The sequence below is a fragment of the Scyliorhinus torazame genome, chromosome 15 (genome assembly GCF_047496885.1).
Source record: "Scyliorhinus torazame isolate Kashiwa2021f chromosome 15, sScyTor2.1, whole genome shotgun sequence".
In the NCBI taxonomy this organism is placed as follows: Eukaryota; Metazoa; Chordata; class Chondrichthyes; order Carcharhiniformes; family Scyliorhinidae; genus Scyliorhinus; species Scyliorhinus torazame.
In genome coordinates, this window is record NC_092721.1 from 209,566,337 (window position 1) to 209,580,987 (window position 14,651).

General features: G+C 48.7%; 1 protein-coding gene across 7 annotated transcripts in view; it reads left to right on the plus strand.

Moving 5' to 3' along the window:
* Positions 1 to 14,651, plus strand: part of fhip1b (FHF complex subunit HOOK interacting protein 1B) — a 276,462-nt gene that overhangs the window by 180,860 nt on the left and 80,951 nt on the right. For 6 of the 7 annotated variants that reach the window (XM_072477543.1, XM_072477544.1, XM_072477541.1 and 3 more), the window contains exons 10-11: positions 1,320 to 1,498; positions 7,318 to 7,480. In XM_072477543.1, the coding sequence (XP_072333644.1) occupies positions 1,320 to 1,498; positions 7,318 to 7,480 (342 nt within the window). The remainder of the gene's footprint in view (positions 1 to 1,319; positions 1,499 to 7,317; positions 7,481 to 14,651) is intronic. The other variant, XR_011935254.1, reaches the window with a different exon arrangement.

Below are 14,651 nucleotides of genomic sequence, written 5' to 3' on the forward strand. Positions count from 1 at the left end.
CATCCTCTGGTTCGATACATAATTTCCCTCCTTTGTCCTTGAGTGGACCAACTCTTTCTCGAGCTACCCTCTTGTTCCTAATATACGTTTAAAATGCCTTGGGATTCTCCTTAATCCTGTCTGCCAAGGACATTTTGTGACCCCTTTTTGCCCTCCTAACTCCCTGCTTGGGCTCTTTTCTACTTTCCTTGTATTCCTCAAGTGCTTCACCTGTTTTTAGTTGAAAGAGCTAGCAGACACTTAATGGGCAGGATGGTCTCCTCCTGTGTTGCAAGATTCTAGGGACTGCCCAGTATTTGGTGCAGTGGGTCAGGGAAAGGCTGCCTGGGCCATAACCATCTCAGCTCGAAGGACATCAATGCCAACTTCTCCAGGTGCTCCATCTGTGGCCTGCTGAGGGTTTTGGCGTTTTCTGTTTTTCTGTCAGACTGGCAGCATTCATAGTATTTTGTTTTTGTATCAATAGATTTTTATTGGCTAAAGCTACTGAGAGATTTGGAGCAATCTGGAGTTGAGGTGCAAACCAGCCAATGATCTAACTTAATGGCAGTACAGGGATCTAGTGTTGAACTGTGCAGAGTATGCACTTACCGAGGAGGTGACTAGTGCAGTAATGGTGCAAACGACTGGGTGAATTCTAGAAACTTGCGTTCTCATCACAGACCTACACCGTAAGATGTTACACTGTCAAACCCAGGTCCTTGTGGCTGAACACACTTTTATGTGAAAGATTCCCGTGTGTCAACAGAACAAATAAAAACCCAGGATTGGTCACTTATTCCAGTCCAGGCACTGCTGCCGATCCATCTCTGGCCCTCTCACTCATTCTCTCACTTTCTTTCACCCGTTCTAGCACCCTTCCTACCTTTACCCTATCTCTGTGAGTCCTGATCTTGTGCGAGTTGGTTAGTTCAGAGATCTCGTTCACTCATCTCACATTCTCGTTTTCTATTGTCTCCCTCTTCCACCTCTGTATGTTTCTTTTAATTTCTGTTATTCCATGTTGCATGTATTTGTCACATGTCTCTCTACCACATCCTCCCCCTCAACATCCCCCTGAGAATTCCTGATTGCAGGCTCGCACTTCTGGGCAATTAGATCTCCGGTTGATTGCATTGACTGTTCCTGTACCAGATCCATCTCTCTCTTTCTCTCTGTCTACCTCTCTTGCTGACTTTGTGATTCTGCCTGTCTCTGTAGTGAGTTAGACTGTGTCCACTCTCTCGGATGTTGACGACCCCTCTGTTTGTCTGTCAGTCTGTGCTGAGTTAGTCTGGGCTCTCTCGGATGTTGACAATCCTTTGTCTCTCCCCATCCAGGTTCGTTTATCGCTGTTCTGTTTGCCAAGCTGGAAAATATGTTACAGAACTCGCTCTACGTCAATTTCTTACTAACTGGAATTATTGCACAGCTAGCTTGTTACCCACAACCCCTCCTCCGCTCCTTTCTACTCAACACCAATATGGTTTTCCAACCCAGTGTCAAGTCTCTCATCCAGGTACGATCCTACTGCACTGAGCAATGATTCATAAAGAGCCCACAAACCTCCAGTTAACACTTAACGCGCCTGAGTGCATTGGATCCAAGGAATAGTATGCTAGTTTTATGTGTAATTTAAATTTTGAATATGTAGATGCAGAGAAGTTTCCAGTAGTCAGCGATCATCAGTAAAACACACAAATCAATCGAATGGGGAATACGGAGGAAACATCCTTACCGGGAGAGTTGGGAGAATGGGAAAGTCACTTTGACAGAGAGTTTGAAGTGAATAGTACGGTTTTATTTAAAGGGAAGCTTTTAAACACATGAGGGAGAAAAGAATAGAAGGGGGTGATGGGAGAGATAGAGCGGGGGTGGGAGGAGTGTGGGATATTAAAACTGGCAGAGTGGGCTGGATGGACAGTGTCTCTGTTTTATTATCTCGGACATTTCACCTGAGGAACTGACCCCGGTGATTTGAACACGCCTCCTGCACACTGGCTCCCTGCACACTGGCTCCCTGCACACTGGCTCTCTGAACACTGGCTCTCTGAACACTGGCTCTCTGAATGGATGTGATATCAGTGTGTCTGTCTCAGTTTAATTTATAGCGTAATTTATCCTTGGTGGATCCAAGGATAATGCAGCACAATCTCGGCTCTGAAACACTGACATGTAAATTCACCTCATGTCAGCCTTCATTTCAGCCAACACACTCCCTTGCCTCGCTCCAATTCCGTGTATGCTGCAATCACTGATAGACCACAGTGACTGTTTCTTACGCTACGGACTGAGGAGTGAAGATCAAACCTCATTCATAAACGTGAGAGAATGGGAAGGGAAAGATATAATGGCTCATCCAACCTTCCAGCCAGCCCCCTGAAACTTGGCTCATGTAAACCAGATCGTGGGACCACACCACAACCAGGCAATGGGAACGAGGGACAGTGCAGCCTCTGGTCTCGGCCAGGCAATGGGAACGAGGGACAGTGCAGCCTCTGGTCTCGGCCAGGCAATGGGAACGAGGGACAGTGCAGCCTCTGGTCTCGGCCAGGCAATGGGAACGAGGGACAGTGCAGCCTCTGGTCTCGGCCTGGGTATTGTAATGCACTGGATTGAGTTCCACATCTTTACAATCAAACATAGAGTTGGGTGTTGTGGAAGAAAGTGGTGGAATTGTCAAAGGTTCAGTTTAATGTAGAGTTGGAGATTTAAAATGCAATTTTCAGGAGAGATTGAATCCTTTGGTAAAATGACATCACGAGCCACTTCACAGATTGGATTCGATTCCAGGTTCCACAGGGTGAAAGGTCAGAGGATGACCCACATAATGTGCAAAGATAGTTTGCCAAAATTATAACAAGTAACAAATACCACTGTCTTGAATCAAGAAAGCACGGTAGGTCGAGTGAGGTGAATCATTTTTATACAACCTCTCACTCAATATCTCATTCAGCTTCAGGAAAGGTTTGCAGGTAACCAGTTTCCAGCGACATCTGATAAACAACATGTTCAACAGCAGTTGGATATTCTCAACGTTGAAATAAAGGTTGAAGTTTGCAACCAATGAAGCCCATGCCCCAGAACGATGGCTAAGACAGCCACAATACACAACTCTCCGTGTTGAGTGACGAGACTGGTTTCTTTTTTAAAAAATGCTGCCTCAGTAAAACAGCGCATCAAAAGACAGCACAAGACTCTCCAAACATAGACATAGAATCTCACAAAGAAAATAGAAGCAGGAGGAGGCCATTCGGCCCTTCGAGCCTGCGCCACCATTCATTATGATCATGGCTGATCATCAAGTTCAAAACCCTGATCCCGCCCAACCTCACATCCCTCGATCCCTTTATCCCCAAGTGCTAATTTCATCTTCAAATTACGCATTTATGCCTCAACTACAGATTCACCACTCTCTGGGAGAAGAAATTTCTCCTCACCTTTTTCGAAAACATTTACGGGCAGCTCGGTAGCACTGTGGTTAGCACTGTTGCTTCACAGCTTCCAGGTTCCCAGGTTCGATTCCGGCTTGGGTCACTGTCTGTGCGGAGTCTGCACGTTCTCCCCGTGTCTGCGTGGGTTTCCTCCGGGTGCTCCGGTTTCCTCCCACAAGTCCCGAAAGACGTGGTGTCAGATGAATTGGACATTCAGAATTCTCCCTCTGTGACCCGAACAGGCGCCGGAGTGTGGTGACTAGGGGATTTTCACAGTAACTTCATTCCAGTGTTAATGTAAGCCTACTTGTGACATAAAGTTTCTTCTTATTATTTTTTAAGTTTCTACGAGATCACCTCTCACTCTAATAAACTCCAAAGAATATAATCCTAACTGACTTGGTCATGCGGCACTCCCTCAGTACTGACCCTCTGACAGTGCAGCACTCCCTCAGTACTGACCCTCTGACAGTGCAGCACTCCCTCAGTACTGACCCTCTGACAGTGCAGCACTCCCTGAGTACTGACCCTCTGACAGTGCAGCACTCCCTCAGTACTGACCCTCTGACAGTGCTGCACTCCCTCAGTACTGACCCTCTGACAGTGCGGCGCTCCCTCAGTACTGACCCTCTGACGGTGCAGCATTCCCTCAGTACTGACCCTCTGACAGTGCAGCACTCCCTCAGTCCTGACCCTCTGACAGTACAGCACTCCCTCAGTACTGACCCTCTGACGGTGCAGCACTCCCTGAGTACTGACCCTCTGACAGTGCAGCACTCCCTCAGTACTGACCCTCCGACAGTGCGGCACACCCTCAGTACTGACCCTCTGACAGTGCGGCACTCCCTCAGTACTGACCCTCTGACAGTGCAGCACTCGCTCAGTACTGTCCCTCCGACAGTGCGGCACTCCCTCAGCACTGACTCTGACAGTGCAGCACTTCCTCAGTACTGACCCTCTGACAGTGCAGCACTCACTCAGTACTGACCCTCTGACAGTGCAGCACTCCCTCAGTACTGACCCTCTGACAGTGCAGCACTCCCTCAGTACTGACCCTCTGACAGTGCGGCACTCCCTCAGTACTGACCCTCTGACAGTGCAACACTCCCTCAGTACTGACCCTCTGACAGTGCAGCACTGCCTCAGAACTGACCTTCTGACAGTGCAGCACTCCCTCAGTACTGACCCTCAGACAGTGCGGCACTCCCTCAGTACTGACCCTCTGACAGTGCAGCTCTCCCTCAGTACTGACCCTCTGACAGTGCAGCACTCCCTCAGTACTGACCCTCTGACAGTGCAGCACTCCCTCAGTACTGACCCTCTGACAGAGCAGCACTCCCTCAGTACTGACCCTCTGACAGTGCAGCTCTCCCTCAGTACTGACCCTCTGACAGTGCAGCACTCCCTCAGTACTGACCCTCTGACAGTGCAGCCTTCCTCAGTACTGACCCTCTGACAGTGCGGCACTCCCTCAGTACTGACCCTCTGACAGTGCGGCACTCCCTCAGTACTGACCCTCTGACAGTGCGGCACTCCCTCAGTACTGACACTCTGGCAGTGCGGCACTCCCTCAGTACTGACCCTATGACAGTGCAGCACTCCCTCAGTACTGACCCTCTGACAGTGCGACACTCCCTCAGTATTGACCCTCTGACAGTGCAGCACTCCCTCAGTACTGACCCTCTGACAGTGCAGCACTCCCTCAGTACTGACCCTCTGAGAGTGCAGCACTCCCTCAGTACTGACTCTCTGACTGTGCAGCACTCCCTCAGTCCTGACCCTCTGACAGTACAGCACTCCCTCAGTACTGACCCTCTGACAGTGCGGCACTCCCTCAGTACTGACCCTCTGACAGTGCGGCACTCCCTCAGTACTGACCCTCTGACAGTGCAGCACTCCCTCAGTACTGACCCTCTGACAGTGCGGCACTCCCTCAGTACTGACCCTATGACAGTGCGGCACTCCCTCAGTACTGACCCTCTGACAGTGCGGCACTCCCTCAGTACTGACCCTCTGACAGTGCGGCACTCCCTCAGTACTGACCCTCTGACAGTGCAGCACTCCCTCAGTACTGACCCTCTGACAGTGCGGCACTCCCTCAGTACTGACCCTCTGACAGTGCAGCATTCCCTCAGTACTGACCCTCTGACAGTGCGGCACTCCCTCAGTACTGACCCTCTGACGGTGCAGCACTCCCTCAGTACTGACCCTCTGACAGTGCGGCACTCCCTCAGTACTGACCCTCTGACAGTGCGGCACTCCCTCAGTACTGACCCTCTGACAGTGCAGCATTCCCTCAGTACTGACCCTCTGACAGTGCGGCACTCCCTCAGTACTGACCCTCTGACAGTGCGGCACTCCCTCAGTACTGACCCTCTGACAGTGCAGCATTCCCTCAGTACTGACCCTCTGACAGTGCGGCACTCCCTCAGTACTGACCCTCTGACGGTGCAGCACTCCCTCAGTACTGACCCTCTGACAGTGCGGCACTCCCTCAGTACTGACCCTGTGACAGTGCGGCACTCCCTCAGTACTGACCCTCTGACAGTGCAGCATTCCCTCAGTACTGACCCTCTGACAGTGCGGCACTCCCTCAGTACTGACCCTCTGACGGTGCAGCACTCCCTCAGTACTGACCCTCTGACAGTGCGGCACTCCCTCAGTACTGACCCTCTGACAGTGCGGCACTCCCTCAGGACTGACCCTCTGACAGTGCAGCACTCCCTCAGTACTGACCCTCTGACAGTGCAGCACTCCCTCAGTACTGACCCTCTGACAGTGCAGCACTCCCTCAGTACTGACCCTCTGACAGTGCGGCACTCCCTCAGTACTGACCCTCTGACAGTGCGGCACTCCGTCAGTACTGACCCTCTGACAGTGCAGCACTCCCTCAGTACTGACCCTCTGACAGTGCGGCACTCCCTCAGTACTGACCCTCTGACAGTGCGGCACTCCCTCAGTACTGACCCTCTGACAGTGCGGCACTCCCTCAGTACTGACCCTCTGACAGTGCGGCACTCCCTCAGTACTGACCCTCTGACAGTGCAGCACTCCCTCAGTACTGACTCTCTGACAGTGCAGCACTCCCTCAGTACTGACCCTCTGACAGTGCAGCACTCCCTCAGTACTGACCCTCTGACAGTGCGGCACTCCCTCAGTACTGACCCTCTGACAGTGCAGCACTCCCTCAGTACTGACCCTCTGACAGTGCAGCACTCCCTCAGTACTGACTCTCTGACAGTGCAGCACTCCCTCAGTACTGACCCTCTGACAGTGCGGCACTCCCTCAGTACCTCACTGGAATGTCAGCCTTGGGAGTGGGTTTACAATCCTTGACGATGAGCCGAGAGTGATAATCACTGAGGCAAGGATGACTCAAAGTTGGGTGTGGTGTGTTTGGAGAGGTGATGAGGAATGTGATTGATTTTCCGAGATGGGAATATATGCCAGCACAGTGAGCGGTGGCCACATCCCAGGAATGACAAATACAATAATTGTGATGAGGAGTGCACATCCTGGCTGATACTTTGCCTCTTTGATCTCCCGTGTACAGGAGGGCTGGTTTAGCTCAGTGGGCTAGACAGCTGGTATGTGATGCAGATCAAAGCCAGCAGTACGGTTCAATTCCCGTACCAGCTTACCCGAACAGGCGCCGCAATGTGGCGGCTAGGGGCTTTTCACAGTGACTTATTCCTCGTGACAATACAAGATGATTATTATTACAGTGAGGCTGATTTTCGGCCCATGCTCACTGCTGAAAGAGGTCAGGCTGGGTATCAGTGCTGAGATTTTGCAGATGTTTACCGTGCTAAGCGGATATGCCTACCTTTGCTGTTTGCACAAACTGCTATTCCAATCTTTGAAGCCATTTTCATGACACAAACTTTGACCCCTCACCCCTCAGGTGCTCGGATCAGTGAAGAATAAGATTGAAACGTTTGCCAACACTCAGGAAGACTTTCCCATGATGCTGTACAAGGCCAGGAAATATTTAATCGCTCGAGGGAAACTTGATTGGTCGGAATCACCCAACTCGGTTCCTCCACTGCGACGCTCCGAGAATCTTGGTACACCTTGCTCTTCAAATCGCTTTAGTTTCTATTCCTTATGCCCATTTGTCTGGATCAGGAGGGTCTGATTGGTGGAACAGAGTTGCTCATCACTGGCTTCCACCGCATAGAACGCTGCAATAGCTACATCATTTATTCCCATGCAGAGTAGGTTTGTTCTTAAGTTTATGGAGACGGGCGTGTTCTGGATTATCCTGTGCAGCATATCCTAATCCATGATACGGCGATGCCAGCGTTGGACTGGGGTGGGCACAGTAAGATGTCTTACAACAACAGGTTGTCTCAAACTGTCCTGGCTTGAGACAATTCACACCTCTTTAACCTGGGGTTACCCCTCTCTCCAGTTGCTCTGCCTGGACCTGTAAAGAATTAATTACCTGCAAAGAATCACGTTCAAAGTATCACCTTGCATCATTGTCTGTATATATGTTTCTGGAACCTACCTCTTCATTCACCTGAGGAAGGAGCAGTGCTCCAAAAGCTAGTGATTCGAAACAAACCTGTTGGACTTTAACCTGGTGTTGTGAGACTTCTTCCAGTATCCTAACCCAGGTTAATCCTCTTCAGTGGTGCCCAATGCAGGTTAATCTTGTGTTTAATCAGAGAGAGACAGTGTGGGGTGGTTTAATCAGAGAGAGAGTGGGGTGGTGTAATCAGAGAGAGTGTGGGGTGGTTTAATCAGAGAGAGTGTGGGGTGTGTTTAATCAGAGAGAGTGTGGGGTGTGTTTAATGAGAGAGTGTGGGGTGTGTTTAATCAGAGAGAGTGTGGGGTGTGTTTAATGACAGAGAGTGTGGGGTGTGTTTAATCAGAGTGTGTGGGTGTGTTTAATCAGAGAGTGGGGGTGTGTTTAATCAGAGAGTGTGGGTGTGTTTAATCAGAGAGAGTGTGGGTGTGTTTAATCAGAGAGAGTGTGGGGTGTGTTTAATCAGAGAGAGTGTGAGATGTGTTTAATCAGAGAGATTGTGGGCTGTGTTTAATCAGAGAGAGTGTGGGGTGTGTATAATTAGAGAGAGTGTGGGGTGTGTATAATTAGAGAGAGTGCGGGGTGTGTTTAATCAGAGAGACTGTGGGGTGTGTTTAATCAGAGAGAGTGTGGGGTGTGCTTAATCAGAGAGAGTGTGGGGTGTGTTTAATCAGAGAGAGTGTGGGGTGTGTTTGTTTAGAGAGAGGGTGGGGTGTTTTTGATCAGAGAGAGTGTGGGGTGTGTTTAATCAGAGAGAGTGTGGGTGTGTTTAATCAGAGAAGGTGTGGGGTGTGTTTAATCAGGGAGAGTGTGAGGTGTGTTTAATCAGAGAGAGTGTGGGTGTGTTTAATGAGAGTGTGGATGTGGTTAATCAGAGAGACTGTGGGGTGTGTTTAATGAGAGAGAGTGTGGGATGTGTTTAACCAGAGAGAGTGTGGGGTGTGTTTAATCAGAGAGAGTGTGGGGTGTGTTTAATGAGAGTGTGGGTGTGTTTAATCAGAGAGAGTTGGGGTGTGTTTAATGAGAGAGAGAGTGCGGGGTGTGTTTAATCAGAGAGAGTGTGGGGTGTGTTTAATGAGAGAGAGTGTGGGGTGTGTTTAATGAGAGAGAGTGTGGGGTGTGTTTAATCAGAGAGCGTTTGGGATGTGTTTGATCAGAGAGAGAGTGCGGGGGGGGGGGTTTAATCAGTGAGAGAGTGCAGGGGGTGTTTCATCAGAGAGTGTGGGGTGTGTTTAATCAAAGAGAGAGTGTGGGTGTGTTTAATCAGAGAGAGTGTGGGGTGTGTTTAATGAGAGAGAGTGTGGGATGTGTTTAACCAGAGAGAGTGTGGGGTGTGTTTAATCAGAGAGAGTGTGGGGTGTGTTTCATGAGAGTGTGGGTGTGTTGAATCAGAGAGAGTGTGGGGTGTGTTTAATCAGAGAGAGTGTGGGGTGTGTTTAATCAGAGAGAGTGTGGGGTGTGTTTAATGAGAGAGAGAGTGTGCGGGTGTGTTTAAGCAGAGAGAGTGTGGGGTGTGTTTAATTAGAGAGAGTGTGGGGTGTGTTTAATGAGAGTGTGGGTGTGTTTAATCAGAGAGAGTGGGGGTGTGTTTAATGAGAGAGAGAGTGCGTGGTGTGTTTAATCAGAGAGAGTGTGGGGTGTGTTTAATGAGAGAGAGTGTGGGGTGTGTTTAATGAGAGAGAGTGTGGGGTGTGTTTAATCAGAGAGCGTTTGGGATGTGTTTGATCAGAGAGAGAGTGCAGGGGGGGTTTAATCAGTGAGAGAGTGCAGGGGGTATTTAATCAGAGAGTGTGGGGTGTGTTTAATCAAAGAGAGAGTGTGGGTGTGTTTAATCAGAGAGAGTGTGGGGTGTGTTTAATTAGAGAGAGTGTGGGGTGCGTTTAATCAGAGAGAGTGTGGGGTGTGTTGAATCAGAGAGAGTGTGGGGTGTGTTTAATCAGAGAGAGTGTGGGGTGTGTTTAATCAGAGAGAGTGTGGGGTGTGTTTAATGAGAGAGAGTGTGGGGTGTGTTTAATCAGAGAGAGTGTGGGGTGTGTTTAATGACAGAGTGTGGGGTGTGTTTAATCAGTGTGTGGGTGTGTTTAATCAGAGAGTGTGGGTGTGTTTAATCAGAGAGTGTGGGTGTGTTTAATCAGAGAGAGTGTGGGTGTGTTTAATCAGAGAGAGTGTGGGGTGTGTTTAATCAGAGAGAGTGTGAGGTGTGTTTAATCAGAGAGATGGTGGGCTGTGTTTAATCAGAGAGAGTGTGGGGTGTGTATAATTAGAGAGAGTGCGGGGTGTGTTTAATCAGAGAGACTGTGGGGTGTGTTTAATCAGAGAGAGTGTGGGGTGTGTTTAATGAGAGAGAGTGTGGGGTGTGTTTAATCAGAGAGAGTGTGGGGTGTGTTTAATCAGAGAGAGTGTGGGGTGTGTTTAATCAGAGAGAGTGTGGGTGTGCTTAATCAGAGAAGGTGTGGGGTGTGTTTAATCAGAGAGAGTGTGGGGTGTGTTTAATCAGAGAGAGTGTGGGGTGTGTTTAATGAGAGTGTGGGTTTGTTTAATCAGAGAGAGTGTGGGGTGTGTTTAATGAGAGAGAGAGTGCCGGCTATGTTAAATCAGAGAGAGTGTGGGGTGTGTTTAATCAGAGGGCGTGTGGGATCTGTTTAATCAGAGAGAGTGTGGAGTGTGTTTAATGAGAGAGAGTGTGGGGTGTGTTTAATGAGAGAGAGTGTGGGGTGTGTTTAATGACAGAGTGTGGGGTGTGTTTAATCAGAGTGTGTGGGTGTGTTTAATCAGAGAGTGTGGGTGTGTTTAATCAGAGAGTGTGGGTGTGTTTAATCAGAGAGAGTGTGGGTGTGTTTCATCAGAGAGAGTGTGGGCTGTGTTTAATCAGAGAGAGTGTGAGATGTGTTTAATCAGAGAGATGGTGGGCTGTGTTTAATCAGAGAGAGTGTGGGGTGTGTATAATTAGAGAGAGTGCGGGGTGTGTTTAATCAGAGAGAGTGCGGGGTGTGTTTAATCAGAGAGACTGTGCGGTGTGTTTAATCAGAGAGAGTGTGGGGTGTGTTTAATGAGAGAGAGTGTGGGGTGTGTTTAATGAGAGAGAGTGTGGGGTGTGTTTAATCAGAGAGCGTTTGGGATGTGTTTGATCAGAGAGAGAGTGCGGGGGGGGGGTTTAATCAGTGAGAGAGTGCATGGTGTGTTTAATCAGAGAGTGTGGGGTGCGTTTAATCAGAGAGAGTGTGGGGTGTGTTGAATCAGAGAGAGTGTGGGGTGTGTTTAATCAGAGAGAGTGTGGGGTGTGTTTAATCAGAGAGCGTGTGGGGTGTGTTTAATGAGAGAGAGAGTGTGCGGGTGTGTTTAAGCAGAGAGAGTGTGGGGTGTGTTTAATTAGAGAGAGTGTGGGGTGCGTTTAATCAGAGAGAGTGTGGGGTGTGTATAATTAGAGAGAGTGTGGGGTGTGTTTAATGAGAGAGAGTGTGGGGTGTGTTTAATCAGAGAGCGTTTGGGATGTGTTTGATCAGAGAGAGAGTGCGGGGGGGGGTTTAATCAGTGAGAGAGTGCATGGTGTGTTTAATCAGAGAGTGTGGGGTGCGTTTAATCAGAGAGAGTGTGGGGTGTGTTGAATCAGAGAGAGTGTGGGGTGTGTTTAATCAGAGAGAGTGTGGGTGTGTTTAATCAGAGAGAGTGTGGGTGTGTTTAATCAGAGAGAGTGTGGGGTGTGTTTAATCAGAGAGAGTGTGAGATGTGTTTAATCAGAGAGATTGTGGGCTGTGTTTAATCAGAGAGAGTGTGGGGTGTGTATAATTAGAGAGAGTGTGGGGTGTGTATAATTAGAGAGAGTGCGGGGTGTGTTTAATGAGAGAGAGTGTGGGGTGTGTTTGTTTAGAGAGAGGGTGGGGTGTGTTTAATCAGAGAGAGTGTGGGGTGTGTTTGTTTAGAGAGAGGGTGGGGTGTGTTTGATCAGAGAGAGTGTGGGGTGTGTTTAATCAGAGAGAGTGTGGGTGTGTTTAATCAGAGAAGGTGTGGGGTGTGTTTAATCAGGGAGAGTGTGAGGTGTGTTTAATCAGAGAGAGTGTGGGTGTGTTTAATGAGAGTGTGGATGTGGTTAATCAGAGAGACTGTGGGGTGTGTTTAATGAGAGAGAGTGTGGGATGTGTTTAACCAGAGAGAGTGTGGGGTGTGTTTAATCAGAGAGAGTGTGGGGTGTGTTTAATGAGAGTGTGGGTGTGTTTAATCAGAGAGAGTTGGGGTGTGTTTAATGAGAGAGAGAGTGCGGGGTGTGTTTAATCAGAGAGAGTGTGGGGTGTGTTTAATGAGAGAGAGTGTGGGGTGTGTTTAATGAGAGAGAGTGTGGGGTGTGTTTAATCAGAGAGCGTTTGGGATGTGTTTGATCAGAGAGAGAGTGCGGGGGGGGGGGTTTAATCAGTGAGAGAGTGCAGGGGGTGTTTCATCAGAGAGTGTGGGGTGTGTTTAATCAAAGAGAGAGTGTGGGTGTGTTTAATCAGAGAGAGTGTGGGGTGTGTTTAATGAGAGAGAGTGTGGGATGTGTTTAACCAGAGAGAGTGTGGGGTGTGTTTAATCAGAGAGAGTGTGGGGTGTGTTTAATGAGAGTGTGGGTGTGTTGAATCAGAGAGAGTGTGGGGTGTGTTTAATCAGAGAGAGTGTGGGGTGTGTTTAATCAGAGAGAGTGTGGGGTGTGTTTAATGAGAGAGAGAGTGTGCGGGTGTGTTTAAGCAGAGAGAGTGTGGGGTGTGTTTAATTAGAGAGAGTGTGGGGTGTGTTTAATGAGAGTGTGGGTGTGTTTAATCAGAGAGAGTGGGGGTGTGTTTAATGAGAGAGAGAGTGCGTGGTGTGTTTAATGAGAGAGAGTGTGGGGTGTGTTTAATGAGAGAGAGTGTGGGGTGTGTTTAATGAGAGAGAGTGTGGGGTGTGTTTAATCAGAGAGCGTTTGGGATGTGTTTGATCAGAGAGAGAGTGCAGGGGGGGTTTAATCAGTGAGAGAGTGCAGGGGGTATTTAATCAGAGAGTGTGGGGTGTGTTTAATCAAAGAGAGAGTGTGGGTGTGTTTAATCAGAGAGAGTGTGGGGTGTGTTTAATTAGAGAGAGTGTGGGGTGCGTTTAATCAGAGAGAGTGTGGGGTGTGTTGAATCAGAGAGAGTGTGGGGTGTGTTTAATCAGAGAGAGTGTGGGGTGTGTTTAATCAGAGAGAGTGTGGGGTGTGTTTAATGAGAGAGAGTGTGGGGTGTGTTTAATCAGAGAGAGTGTGGGGTGTGTTTAATGACAGAGTGTGGGGTGTGTTTAATCAGTGTGTGGGTGTGTTTAATCAGAGAGTGTGGGTGTGTTTAATCAGAGAGTGTGGGTGTGTTTAATCAGAGAGAGTGTGGGTGTGTTTAATCAGAGAGAGTGTGGGGTGTGTTTAATCAGAGAGAGTGTGAGGTGTGTTTAATCAGAGAGATGGTGGGCTGTGTTTAATCAGAGAGAGTGTGGGGTGTGTATCATTAGAGAGAGTGCGGGGTGTGTTTAATCAGAGAGACTGTGGGGTGTGTTTAATCAGAGAGAGTGTGGGGTGTGTTTAATGAGAGAGAGTGTGGGGTGTGTTTAATCAGAGAGAGTGTGGGGTGTGTTTAATCAGAGAGAGTGTGGGGTGTGTTTAATCAGAGAGAGTGTGGGTGTGTTTAATCAGAGAAGGTGTGGGGTGTGTTTAATCAGAGAGAGTGTGGGGTGTGTTTAATCAGAGAGAGTGTGGGGTGTGTTTAATGAGAGTGTGGGTTTGTTTAATCAGAGAGAGTGTGGGGTGTGTTTAATGAGAGAGAGAGTGCCGGCTATGTTAAATCAGAGAGAGGGTGGGGTGTGTTTAATCAGAGGGCGTGTGGGATCTGTTTAATCAGAGAGAGTGTGGAGTGTGTTTAATGAGAGAGAGTGTGGGGTGTGTTTAATGAGAGAGAGTGTGGGGTGTGTTTAATGACAGAGTGTGGGGTGTGTTTAATCAGAGTGTGTGGGTGTGTTTAATCAGAGAGTGTGGGTGTGTTTAATCAGAGAGTGTGGGTGTGTTTAATCAGAGAGAGTGTGGGTGTGTTTCATCAGAGAGAGTGTGGGCTGTGTTTAATCAGAGAGAGTGTGAGATGTGTTTAATCAGAGAGATGGTGGGCTGTGTTTAATCAGAGAGAGTGTGGGGTGTGTATAATTAGAGAGAGTGCGGGGTGTGTTTAATCAGAGAGAGTGCGGGGTGTGTTTAATCAGAGAGACTGTGCGGTGTGTTTAATCAGAGAGAGTGTGGGGTGTGTTTAATGAGAGAGAGTGTGGGGTGTGTTTAATGAGAGAGAGTGTGGGGTGTGTTTAATCAGAGAGCGTTTGGGATGTGTTTGATCAGAGAGAGAGTGCGGGGGGGGGGGTTTAATCAGTGAGAGAGTGCATGGTGTGTTTAATCAGAGAGTGTGGGGTGCGTTTAATCAGAGAGAGTGTGGGGTGTGTTGAATCAGAGAGAGTGTGGGGTGTGTTTAATCAGAGAGAGTGTGGGGTGTGTTTAATCAGAGAGCGTGTGGGGTGTGTTTAATGAGAGAGAGAGTGTGCGGGTGTGTTTAAGCAGAGAGAGTGTGGGGTGTGTTTAATTAGAGAGAGTGTGGGGTGCGTTTAATGAGAAAGTGTGTGGGGTGTGTTGAATCAGAGAGAGTGTGGGGTGTGTTTAATCAGGGAGAGTGTGGGGTGTGTTTAATCAGAGAGAG